The sequence below is a fragment of the Haliaeetus leucocephalus genome, unplaced genomic scaffold (assembly GCF_000737465.1).
Source record: "Haliaeetus leucocephalus isolate CR32 unplaced genomic scaffold, Haliaeetus_leucocephalus-4.0 Scaffold439, whole genome shotgun sequence".
Taxonomy (NCBI): Eukaryota; Metazoa; Chordata; class Aves; order Accipitriformes; family Accipitridae; genus Haliaeetus; species Haliaeetus leucocephalus.
This window is the reverse complement of record NW_010972875.1, coordinates 4,062,596-4,076,353: the sequence shown is the minus strand read 5'-3', so window position 1 is coordinate 4,076,353 and position 13,758 is coordinate 4,062,596. Positions and strand designations below refer to the sequence as shown.

Here is a 13,758-nt window from a genome sequence, read left to right as displayed (position 1 = left end):
GACCATACAAGCCAGAAATAGCCACATTGCCTATTGCCGTGGCAGAAACTTACATCCTTAAAAACCCCTAAAAATACAATAACTAGGAACTCCTAAAACACGGCACATCACAACTACTACAAGAATTCACACTCCAAAGGAAGTTACAGTAGAACTTTATTAACCCTTATTGTAAATTAAATCAAAATGTAGGTCAATTAACACTACTTGTACACAAAATTATGTGAAATATTGTTACTGTATTTTCTATGAAAACATGACAAAACAAGCTGTCTGGAAGCAGCGAGAATGCAGAGGTATCGGGAAGAATGAGGGTAGAAGTACAGTTTAAATTCTGTAAAATCACTCAGGGATGACAATAGTTGCAGTATCAATAGCCACATGTAGAAATTGCCTGGCACATCTTTCAAACTTCTGTGATTGAAACTGTACACTTATCATTGACTTTAAAATTTTCATACGATGATTTCCTCAGCAAAGCTAGCATCTTCGATTGCTGTGAGTGGTAACAGTGGCATGACCTTGGGCTGCCACAGCTAAGTGCCTTACGTGCTATGCCAGTGTAGTACTATAGCCAGAACACTGCTCTGACACGTTAAGTCATCTGCCTCATCTGGCAGCTATATAATGCTACACTCAAGCCAGCTATTATAACCAAAGATGAGGGCGGATCAGTAATTGACAGAGAAGCCTTGAAAGTGTTGCAAGAAATAGTGTATTCCTGCTAGTCGTTTTTCTAGAGTTATTACTGCTCAATTGGGATGTAAAATAAGCTCCTGTCACTCATAGACACTAAAAAGTGCACGGGTGTCTGGAGGACGGGAGACACGGACGCTAGATTCGTAACCAAATCCTGAGCAGAGTTCCCTTCTAGCTGCTTTGAAGCTTTGCTGCTCTCACTTCTCATCCTAAACCTTTCCCCTTCAGGTAGTCCAGCCCTCTACGCATCTTCCCATGTGTGGTTCAAGGCAAAGCTGTCAATCTGGAACAGACGTACTTACTCTACAAGTGTTTCTTGTAATGAATCAAAGAACAAAGACTTGTCCTACCAGATATGTACAAATCAGGATTTCAACCCTGCTCTCCTGTAGCTTGGCCAACAATCCCCAACCACAAGAAAGCTTATACTTTAATCTCAGTTCAATCAGTGGATTTTTGAAGATGAAGGAGAGTGTTACTTGGATATATATAAAAAGTTTATTTTGTGCCAAGCATGCAGTGAGTAGAAATGGGCAAGTTTAAGCTAGCTAGTGAAAAATTAAAAGAAAGCCACCATCACCACCCCACCCTGATCTTTTTAATGTTGCTGCCTATATTTATTTTCTTTTTGGTTGATCAGAGCAAAGCTATAATTAGGGCTATAACAAGCCAATAATTTCTAAATGCTCATACAAAGATTGGTTAAAATAAAGTAATGTTACTCACTGACAAATTAATCCCCCTACACTAAAATCTGCACAAATATTGTTTTAAAACAAAACAGTTTACTTTGCCAACTTCTGATTCAAAGAGCTAGAGGATACAACTTCTCAGCATTTGTAATGTGCGCAACTGTTCCGTATAATAGAAAGGAAACACAACCTAATGGCTGACAGGTAGGACCAGGGTGAGGAGATGATTCTCACGTTATTGCTGGCATTGCCACTGACTGATCAGTCAGTCTTTGGGCCTTTGCCCCTGTTTTTCCAGCTGCAATAAGAGAGGAGTGCTTCACCTACTGCCTCTCTTAGCAGCACCTTGCTCCACAAACACCAGTGGTATATATTCATCCTGCTTATAGGTCAAATTTATCCTTCCTAGCCTTAAATTTGATAGGCTACTTTGAGTCAAGGTAAGACTCTTTTAAAATCCGCCCCCCTCCCATCTAAGTATTCTACCTATACATTACAGACACAAGTATAGTTTCTTAAAAATATTTTTCTTTACCATCCTTCCCACCTGCTGCAGCTTTTTGCATCTCATTTCATAGTAGATTTAGGCAGGAGTTACATACGTTTCCCAATCAGTCTCTGACTGCCAGTCGTTATTTGATTCACATGTACATGGGGTTGTTCTCTATCAAAAAGACAACCAACGCTGTCGTCTCACCCATACGAAATGATCCCTACACTTCTCTAGCTCCCCCAAAACCTCAATCACATTAGCGTTTGAAGTGGTGCAACTTGACTAAACCTTTTTCCAAACTTCAGGCCAAAAGAGCTGTTGAAATACAGCTGCACAATATCTTCCAGTATTGCAGACAATGCCTGAGGCCAGCCGGACAGATTTAGAGCCGGGCTACAGAGCTTCAAAGGGAAGTCTGCCAGGTGGAGAGAAGACAGGACTAGTCTATTTGACAACTGAACTGAAACAGCAGGGGAGCAGTCCTAAGAAGGTGGAGGAGGAAGGGGCATGCAAAGAACAGGAAGAGAATCAGAAGGTTAGGACAGGAGGGCCAAAGCTAACGTATATATGAAAAGGAATATATACTTCACAAAAGCGACTCAGAGCAGAAAATGAATAATGAATAAAATACAACCCCAAAACAAATCTCAGAGCAACTAGAGGGGAAAAAAACCCCCTAGAAACAGCATCTCTAACAGGCAGAGGAACTAGTGCCTGTGAATCTTATTCAAAGCCTGGGAAGAACATAGCTAATAAGAACTACATCAATAAAGGAATGTATACAAATAAAGGTAGTGAAAGCAAGTTTAGAAAAGGCTTTTAAAACATGCTCAGTTTGTAAAAGTTTCTCAAGGCAAAATAAATGTAGTCATTCCTTCCATTCCAGGCAGCTCTGCTTCTTCATCTCAGCTGCTTTTTCTATCCCTGTTTCTGTTGCCTTCTCCTCCTCTCCTAAAAATACAGTAGGGTTAAGTATCAGACAAAAACTATAGCCCTGGTTTCTCCTTGTGGGAGGCGATACAGCAGCAGCTTCAGAAGGCTTTCTTACTTCCAAGAATGTGTAGCTTGGAAGCCCCATCCTGCTGGGGCAAAAAGCAAATCCTTTCTTCCCCTCTGCAGGGTCACAGTGACAGCTAGAGTTTCTCAGTATCCTACCCAGCAAAATGCTGCTTTCTTTGAGGAATGGGACAAGCCCAGGAGGCTCTTTTCCTTCTTAATTTGGATTCCCAGCCTTCCTAGTAGGGGTTGTACCTTCAGAGAGGAGTTTAGCATTTCAGACTCTGCAGATGCAGGCTGACATCATTGTGTTAGTTGTCCAGAAACTGAAGTGAAATAGGTACAGCTGCCCGATTCTTGCAGGTAAGGCCCCAGACTGACTGCATCCATATTGAGCTGCTGGTCTGTGCCCCAACACACACAGTGAAGAAGCTGAGTGTCAGTACCATGCCCTATCTCTGTAACCTGGCATCTAAGCCCTTCCCACCCATGAACCAGGGCACTCCTGTACGCTCAATAGCTAAATTACTGCCCATGCCTTAGCTTAAGGCATGGGGACCTGGAAAATTAAAATGAAGCAGCTGGGTAAAGAGAAGCAAACATCTAGAAAGAACAGAATCTGTAATCTTATTTTAGGCTGGCAAATTCCCTTCCAGCCACAGGGAGGTCTCCTTCTATTTCCCCCCATCACGCTCAGTGCATTCCACTTGTTTCCCCATGTAAGATCCCCCTCAAAGCAGTCTTCTCTTCTTGTTCTGCCCTTGACGTGCTTGACACACATACCTTTGCTTGAAGCTGAAGCGCCAGAAGCAATTATAATGATTTGCACTATGCAGTCACATTATTGATGAAATCGTGAAGCTAGCAATATAAAATCCTTAGCTAGAGCAGAGAAACTCTGTCAATAGCACTATTTGGGTGCACACTCATTCTCTCTAGAAGGCTTCATCATTAAGTGCACTCAAGCTTACAAACCAAGAGGTATTCTGCAAATGTCAGAGTCACAAGGAATCTGAGAATTCAAACTCTTCTGCCTCCTTTGCCAGTATCACCACAAGGGCTAAGACACTGGAAGCAGAAACTGGACACAGAAAAATCTGTGTTCAGCTGGCCACATCATCTTCAAAGCTCTAGAAAGGGAAGGATGAGAAGGCATCAAACAGGTACAAACACATCCAAGCCCTAACAGTGGTTTCTGTTGCTGAATTTCCTTTCAACTCTTCCACAGCTATACTGGTCTGGGAATCCTAAAAAAGGAGACAGTAACACTTTCATTTGACTACTCTTCTGATCGCCATTGTGCTTCTAATCTACAGCAAGCTGAGGCTCTTCTCTGTCCTCCAAACATTCCCCTTACCAGCTCTCCCATATCAGATGCAATGCTTACCCGGCTTTTCCTTTACAGTCAATTCATTCTGACAGGAGCAGCCTCTGCTCTGCCATCCCTGCCTGCTTTCCTGCAAATCATTCACTTTTGAATCTATACCAGTTCCCTCTGACAGGATCAAGTCCGTGCTCACAGCACATCCCAGCTCCCGTGCTTGCTGCAGGCTCCATGGCTTGGTTGTCCATGATCAGAGACTGGCATGAAGCAGAGGAGTAAGATAAGACACAAGCCCTTTGGCATGAACGAACCATCGCTCCCCAGGACAGATCCCTGCCTGCTCCCTATTATCCATCTGGCCAATGCTTTGGAAATCTGAGATGAAAGCAAAAAATTATCATACTTCAACTCTCACCACATCTCTGATTCTCTTTGTTGTTACACAGAAAAGAATGGTGAGAATTCCCCCTCCTGCCACTTGTTTGCAACCCTTTTACATGCTTTATTTGCAGTCCAGTCCTTATTTCTTGTTTTTACTGTCTACTTTTATTACAGTTTTGTAGCATCTAGATTCCTGCTGTGGATATGCTTCAGTTTTATTCCTGCCTTTTTCTCTGGGGGAGAGAGAAAGATGAAAAGGTAAAATTAATTTGTTTCTTTGATAAGGCAATTAAGAAGCATGTTGGTCCCTCTGAGCATTTCAATAGCTTATCCCCTTTTCTAATATTTCTGAGAGGGGAATGAAAGCTGAATGCTCAAAACTGCCAGCACATCCACATCCTCTTCTTTGAAAATTGAAAACTGAGACTAATTATAATGGCTTGCACAGTCCAATTATGTTGCTGATCTAATCAGCTACCATCAGGAGAAGCGCTGAATAAATCTGCACAATAGCTGGGACACAGAGTCGATTTCTCCCTGGCCCAGCACATTTAAAGCATGCTTATCAGCTACATGACATTCCAAAAAAAAAAAAAAAAAAAAAAAAAAGATGCTGGCTGCAAAAAGTTTTTTGAACCTTCCCCTCCCATTTCTCTACCCACATCCCAAAGGAAAAAGCCTTTAATTTACAAAGAATTTTCTTTTTTTTTTTTTTTATCCTGGTCTGGGCACACCCTCTTGAAATAAAGCAAACATAAGCACTCGTTTCATTAGTTAGTGATTAAATATGTTATGAGACAGAAAATTGGCAGAGAAAGTAAGGCTGGTTTGTTCGTGTTGGTCTTACTGTTGGCTCTTTGTGCACACTCTGAGTGGCAGGCCTCTGTAAACTGAGCTCAACACTTGTGGGGTCCTTCTTCAACTCCACCGGGGGCCTGTCCCCTCTGGCTACTCCATCAAATTTAAGAGATCTGCTTGGCGAAGGAGTAAATATTACTGTTGTACACTCTTTATCCTTCTCTTCCATGCCGTTGAAATTTTCTCCATTCACGCTGACTTTTCCATCTACCTGCAGAATACAGTTAAATAAATATGCTGAGACAATTAGCATTGAAAGGAATTTAGGAAATTAGGACTTCAACATGACATGACAATTGTTAATACAGCCTGTGCCATTAGTGAAGGACAGAGCCAAGCACACATTTCATTCAATTGGCCACAACAGAAGAAAACCCTATTCCAGGGGTGTCAAACAAAATACAGGCAGAAGGTAATAATTCTTCTGGATTCCCTGGTTTCCCACATTTCGTTTTCCCAGTAACATACAGATACCCTTTGTGTGCACCACAGATCAATGGATTTTAAAAGAACAACAAAGATTTAGGTTAGATTTAGACCAAAACTGCTGGGTTTTGCATTGCCTCATGCAAGAGGCAAGCAGGTTCTCCAGGACTAATTACGCTGGTGAACTGAACTGCTATGTAGCCTGATGACCTCACCGCAGCGTTAGTAGACTGTGCTTTCTGAAGCACTGACATGTCAACTTTGAAGGGTCAGGAGCAGCAGAGTTCACCCACTTGTTTCTTTACTGTTCATAACTGTGAAGCAAGGAACCAACAAACAAAACTGGGCATTCCATCTTCTCCACAAGGCAATAAAATAAATAGCTGGTTTCCCAGAAAATGATTTTATGCAGTCTCCATGAAAAAGAGAGCACAGAAATAGTTTAACTACTTTGTTCTCAGGGTCAAGCTAGCTCCTTGGTGGGCGTATATTCCCACTGAGGAACCCTTAAGCAACGCATAAAATACAAAATAAGCTCTAGCTTCTTCCTCTGCACTGATACAGCTTCTTCTCAGGACTTTAATACTTCATAATTATGTTCTGAATGGAGGTGGCATGTAAGGACTTCCTTCAATTTGGAGGGCTGTCTGCAGAAGCCATGGTATACACGAAAAAAGTCTTGCTACAAGGAACTCACAGGCCATTCACCATAAGAGGGCCCAGCTGGATAGAGACCAGGAGAGGACCAGGTATCAGTAACACCGTATTGCTCCTGCCTAGCTACAACACAGATGTTTATAGGCTTGTCAGCAGGGGTGAGTTTTAAATAGATTTGAAGGAGGGCTTGGCTACTTTGTGCACAGAGATCCTTCCTTGCAAAACGGTCACCATGGGAGACAATGCAAAGGTGAGGGAGTAAATACGGACAGACTCTTCTCTGCTAATCACTGGACTTTGGGGGGAATAATGGCATCAATCAGTGATTTCTTAGAGAAGCTATCTGGGATATATATGGTGATTAGTATTTCGGGTTTCTCCACAGGTACTGTATAAACAAAAAACACATGTAAAAACAAGCTCAGAGGTAAGCCATTCCATGGGAACTTTTCATTTACTTCACTGTTACTGAAAACAGATGCGACAAGTGTCAAAACTGCTTTATCGAACTGAAACACAGTTTAAGAAAACAAAGTTCTTCCCATTTCATCCTCCCTGCCCCGCTCCTTATTTCACCATTTACTTATCTTCAGTACTTTACTTCTTGAGTAAACAGCTTGGATACCTCAAGAGCAGCACTCCAACTTAGTATATGCCATCAGTGCTAAGCTGAGGGCAAACTCCTCCTGCTGACTTCTTGTACACATGCATCCAGACGTCTGTTCTCTATCTGAGGGTGATTAACTAAGGGGCCATCTCCGAGGCACTGGGCATCCTCAGCCCTGACAGACGTGCAGGGAGGTGAAGGCAGTTAGCACCTCGCTCAGTCAGCTCCCAGGCGGAGGAGAAACAGCCCAGCTCCACAAGCAGTTTCACCCTTTCCGACTGCTTTTCAAATGAAAAGGTTCCCTCCCTTTCCTCACTGCCATCATCCACTCAACACAGTACCACTCCTAGGGTTTATTTCCAAACGCAAGTGTGAGCAAATACTGAGCCCCAAGTCTTCTGGGCCTGTGTGCTGGATTACCTACTACAGAGGCAGGTCATGAAAGATCTCAGAAATAAAAAAGCCAGGAAAACACTGGCAGGCTGCACCATCCATTTTAGTGTCTCTGTTTAGACTAAGACATTTCTCTATTTATATTAAGGAGAAAACCCAAATGTTTGAATGATCAGGACAGATGCCCTGGCTGCAGAGTTAAACAAACATACTCCTTTCCTTCTGATCTGGAGCAAGTCAACACATTGTCACCAGAGCCGAGAATCATTGACAGACTGGTGTTTCAAGGGAAAATAACGCTACAGCTATATGTGCTAGGGAGTGAGTCTTACTGAGACAAATCACATTCTTCCACATCAAGCAAAGAAGATCTAGACAGACTTTTAGTGGTGGTTAGCGGGGGGTAGAAGCATCCATGGGTTAGTTTTTCCCTGCACATGTGAACTATATATGCATTAACGTGAAGGTGATACACACATACATCTTGGTCCTCTGAGGAAAAAGGTGGCATGGATCAGGAAAAAACCAAAGATGCATGATTCAGTGATATCTAAAATGTAAACACTAGGGGAACATCAACTGAGATATAGGAGAAATAGGAATTACCAGTTTCACATTTCAGCTAGGAAACATGGTGGGTGGGATTCCACAAGAGCTGGGACAGACTTCAAGAAATTACAGACATCACAACATGCTTTTTCACTACCTATACAAAACTGACTTACTTTTTGAAAGTAAACAACCTGAATATACATGGTAGCAATGCTACTGAGACATTAGCAGGGCTGCAGGGACCCCTGCATGCCACTAGCAAAGTAGCAGATAGCAATGGCAGACACAAGGGGACCTAAACTCTACAGGCTGGGGGCACCCATGCCAGCAGGCTTCACACTGCTTACAACAAGGCTACAGTAAGACTTGAGGAAGCTCCAGTTTTGGTACAGGCACTGTGAGAAGCAGATTTCTTCTTGACTTACTCTGGCCTGTTCTCGCTAACACATCCCAGTTCTTTGCTTTCTCCATCATTGTTGCAGTATCTTACTCCTGCTCTCCACACCCACCCAGTCCAAAGATACACTCCTCAGGTTTTATATCCCAGTTTCAGTCTCTTCTCCTAGCCCCTTCCCCCAAAAATCTCATAGCTGGCTCCTTATTCCAGGCAGCCCTGCTTTCATCCAACCTCTCTTACTTGTTTTATTCCCATAATCTTTGTGCAGCTCTTGCAACCCAACGCAGTCACTCCCCCTCTCTCACCAGCAATCCCCAGTTACACTGCTGCCCCAGTACCAATCTGTTCCTCTAAACCTGCACGGACAGCCTATATCCCCTCTTTAAACCAGCGAAGCAGCTTTCCCCATTCATCCCTGCTGAGAAGCATGTTTAGGACAGAGAGTATCTTTGGGCAAGCTGGCTCTTGACTCTGAAGGAGTAGGGACTCTCCACACAGAATACATGCACACTGCAGTGTTTCAGAGGCTTTCATGATATGGCTGAACAGGACAGGCTTGTTTGGGTATGGCAAAAATCAGACCCCAACACAAAAGCCAGTTCAGGTCTTGCTCTGAAAGTCAGGGCCTTCATGCTCCCTGCCCCTTCCCTTTTGTTTAAAAAACAAAAACCCATGACAACATACTCTTTCCTAACCTCTTTCTCAGAAAACGCCTTGCTTTTTTTTTTTAGAGGTCCCCCTCTTCCTGTCTTTCCCCAAACAAATTTAGCCTGATGAAAAATGACCAGCACAAACATTCCAGTCTGAACAGGTCAAGTTTCTAAGAAGGCTGGTAACCAAGAAGAGACCACTAGCCTGGGCAGCACAGAGCAGGAAACTTGAGTTTTCTAATTATCAGAATGCTGCAATCATTTTCTACTTAATTGCATGAAACATTTATATGTTTGGATGATTTAGTGAGGATCTCCTTGCCTCCTGATTGACTTTGGGGAGTGCAACGTATCCTACCTTAAAGTTCTTTAAAACTTCCTGTGTGTTTTTGGGTTGCGAGTAAGGCTTGGGTGTCAGCATAGGCACAGCCTTGGAGACAACGCTTTTGCTGGGAGATGTGCGGCCCGTCGAACCACTGGGCTCTAGTTCAGTGGTGGGAACAATGGTTGCTTCAATGGTGGCAGTGAATTTTGGAGCAGGCAGCGACTGTTGCCTTAAATATCTCAAAGGATTTGGGTCTTTCAGTGGGGAATTTGGCTCCACTGAATGGCTTCTTTCCAGAATTTTTGGCATCTGCAAACGCTCAAGGACAGCTTCACTGATAGTGAATCTTTCGATGTACTGCTGGAGGATGCTCTCAGCCTCCTCCTGTGACTTTGCATTCTTGTATGCCTCATGAAGCTCCCGCTCTCTTCTCTCTCTGCAAGGGAGACAACACAAGAGAGACCATCGCATTAAAATTAATGCTGGAAATCACTCCTACCTCCTCTGCTCCATCAACAACCTTCCCTCTCCCTCATCCCAGGCCCGCAGGCACAGCTGCCCACAGTTACCTATCACCTCTGGAACCTATCACCTCTGGAGCACACATTTTCAGACACGCCACTGTACTTCAGTAAAACAACGTACTTCTCTTCCACAATTTCTCGGTAGGTTTTGATGCTTTTTCTGCGCTCATTTGTCCCATCTCCAGACAATAACCTTTCCATTTTCTTTCTCTCAGCTTCTTTTTTTATTAAATCCTGTGAAGCGCTCCTTCGACGACTCTTCCACCGAGCCAGGTCCTGTGAGAAAAGGAAGGCACCTGAATGCACAGTTGCAAATAGGTAAAAACTGGCCACAGAAACCAATGAATCCAGCCAGCCACTTTGCAATGCTTGTTCCTGGCTGTGGACCAGGCTCCCATTGCCTGCCAGCAGTGATGTTTATTTTAAAGAAAAAAGGAGATTATACCCTAAAATGCAGATGTTGCCTGACTGATTTTTCTCCTAACAGCAGGAGCCAGTAAGGATTGCATAGCTCCACTGGTGTATTTTCTTTTTAGCTTTGTAGCGTTGTAGAAGCATGCTAGGTAGTAAAATTGGGAAATTTGGGCTAAAAGGACCAGTCAGGGCATTAATTTTCATTACGGCCAGCATTATGGACAAAACCCAATTCCCCAGAAAGATGAAGTAGAAAAATTGTTTGGTGAAGAATTTTAATAATCAGATGCGTGGGAGGCAGGAGTTCATTGGAGGAAGGGACGTTGTTTCACCATGAACTACAGCTGCACTGACAGTCTGCCTTGGAGAGCTGATAGTCCCATATTTTACCCATGCTATCAGCCAACTACATGCAAGCATGGTTGATCCAGGCTTTTGGTTTTTTGACAGAAAAATCCAGTGCAGCATCCAAACTTAAATCCTTCCTCATGGGAACCCTCCAATATTTTGGACCCAGATCTGAGCAACTCAGATTAGAGACTAAAGTGGTTCACACCTGGTTGGTGTGGAGACATGACAGAGCAAAAAGCCTGTGGTTTGTATCCAGCTACATAGATATGTCCTTGTTGAAGTAATGATCTTACTCTTTCTGGAATCTGCCTGCCCAAAATTGTCCAGAAGATCCACTGATGCTGGTTCTTTACCTTGCAAAACCAGCCTGACACTAAACCAGAGAGTCACAGGAGATACCTGTTACAGGCACCTGTCTTGCATCCTGCTTAGGTTATGAATTCACAAGTCCTAGAGGGTACAGAGACAAGATCTTTTTCAATGTATAAGTATTACAGTAAAGAAATTCCTAAGCTGTAAAATTTCTTTGCAGCCAACTAGTAAAGGAACAAAATCTTACATGTAAAAAATAACGTCTACAGAACTTCTGCAAAGAAAAAATAACTTCCTAGGAAACTGTAGGGCCACATTTGTCATTAACTTTACAACATCAGGAGATTAGTATACAGATTATATTTCATACACTCTAACAAATTCTGGTTTTAATAAAAAACAGAGATTCTGTACACACACTCAATTCAAAGGCTATTTCATTAATTACATGGTTTCCCAAATATTTTAATTGCATTTTTATTGGTAAACAGCAGAAGGTACTACAAGCATAACTTATTTTATTAAAACCAGGAACAAACCTTGTCACTTCTAATTTAGCTTAAAACCACAAATTATTGACGTTACACTCAAGGGAATGCTCATTAAAGTATTTCTTCACATGACCTACATATATCAGTCTATAATCCCCTTCTTGAAACATAGGCCTTTCATATTCCTCAGTTACTAATTATTCTCATTGAAGTACCAAAGCATTTCTTCAGCTACTCCCACTATTGCCTATTGTTTGGAAATTAGTTTTTCATTAGCAAATTTCATAACATAAGCCCTCCTCCTCTTTTTGCAATTAAAAACCAGACATGTTTATCTTTTCCAGCTCTGATGCTTTAGAATAACAATAAGAAAAAAAAAAGCCATGAAACTGTTAATTGTTGGCAAATTTACAGCATGGGCATATTAAAAAATATCCGACCATGAATGCAGTGTCGTCTCCATAAAGCCTTTTGAATGCCAAGAACATTCCAGTATGGGCATTTTTAGTGGCTCTTCAGAACTTTTAGTTCAGTGTAGAAGGTACTGAGGGCCTGGAAAACTTATGCACTTTAGCTCAGAGGATTTTCCATTCAACAGCAGAGAGTTCTCAAACCTCTTGAATGCCTTTGGACTCATTCTTATCTCTGCTGGGAAATTATGGCTTCCCACACATACAGACCTCTCAGCTGAAATCCTTCATTGTTCTACTACAAAAAGTTATTTCTTAGTTGTATATACTGTTCTTTTTTGGACTTTTCCTTGAATTTTCTACCAAAAACCTCTCTGAGATGTTTCACAGTAGCTGTCCTTATAATGGGAAATTACTGTTCCAGCTGCCTGAAGAGGTCTGTGCGGTTTTTTAAATTAAAAAAAGAAGAAAGAAAGAAAAAAAAGCCCCAGGTTCCTAATTTAAAATCAGTCTTTGGGACTGAACAGGATTGATACTGAAACTCCTGATACTAACTTACCTGCAGATCACACTTTTCTGTCCTTACAAATTTGCTGAAGATAATACCAAATTCTAGGACAGCTTAAAAAAAAAAATTGAAGAAAGAGGGTTTGGAAAGGACTTGTAACCCAAGCAGGGCATAGCTAACTCGAAGGGTAATTTGTTTGCTTGGACAAGATAGAAAACATTAGCATTTTCTGTATCTATGCAAATTTATTAAAGCCAAGTCCAAGCTATTTATTCACTGTCCTGCTTAGTCTTTTATTTTGTCACTTTGGGCATTTACTAATTATAAAAGTTAGAGAAATCTGCAGTTAGAAGCTGTTCTGCTTCCATGTTTACCTGATCACAGTTTAATTACATTTTTTTTTAAAAAGCAAAATACATGGTGCACAGGCAAAGGCACCAGAAGACCTTGTATTCCGTAATTTACATCAAATTATGAACTTCTATGCTTTTAGCAACACTCCATTGGGGAAAAAAAAAAAGGGAAAAAAACTCTTGATTATTTTAGTGCTAGAGAACAACTGTATATTTAGCAGGTTGCACTTTTTTGCCTAGCTAGCTGGCCTGAAGGCCAACACTGCAGACAATGTTGCATACTCACATCTTGCCACCTGGTCTCATCCTCTTTCAGCTGGTTGTGTACATTCTGCAGTTTCTCATGGCGAGCTTTGCTATGAGGCTGAGTCACAGCTTCTTCTTCACATCTCATGTCAAACATGCTCATACTCCTAAACAAGGGGGAAATAAGAATTAGTGCAGCGTTATTTAGAGGCTTATATTCCTTCAGCTTGTTAGAGCTAAAGCCACATGAGGGTGCTACGGCAGAATCAGACACCTGCACCGTTACGAAGCTCTCAAAAGCAGCAGTCCCCTAGAAGGACCAGTTAGCATCCCTATGGCTTCCACACAGTACTTCAGGCATTATACTCCTCAACTTTCTCTTGTTTTTATTAGTTGACTACAACTTTGCCTCTCACTAAGAAGCATCACTAACATTACGCCTCCATCAATTCTTATTGAAATAATTCAATTCAGAGCAGAGTTCAGAACATTTTACTTTCTGAACATTTGTTTCCCAGTGAGTTTTCAAGACCCCTCCAATTAACACCGCAGACAGAAGTTTCCATTTCAGTGTAAAACAAGAGAGGCTTGAGAAGTATATTAGGGGCAGCATGGCTGGCTAACTGTTATTGCTACAAAACCAGGGACAGCCTGCCCAGAGAAGTACACAGAGCGCAAACAGCACGGTACTTCCTTCTC

General features: G+C 42.1%; 1 protein-coding gene across 1 annotated transcript in view; it reads right to left on the bottom strand.

Annotated features, from left to right (window-relative positions):
- The window catches only part of LIMCH1 (LIM and calponin homology domains 1), a 180,461-nt gene that overhangs the window by 26,718 nt on the left and 139,985 nt on the right, over nucleotides 1-13,758 (bottom strand). The window contains exons 10-13 of the mRNA XM_010574547.1: nucleotides 13,100-13,226; nucleotides 10,096-10,250; nucleotides 9,484-9,886; nucleotides 5,433-5,654 (exon numbers count right to left, since the gene is read on the bottom strand). Coding sequence (XP_010572849.1) covers nucleotides 5,433-5,654; nucleotides 9,484-9,886; nucleotides 10,096-10,250; nucleotides 13,100-13,226 — 907 coding nt within the window. The remainder of the gene's footprint in view (nucleotides 1-5,432; nucleotides 5,655-9,483; nucleotides 9,887-10,095; nucleotides 10,251-13,099; nucleotides 13,227-13,758) is intronic.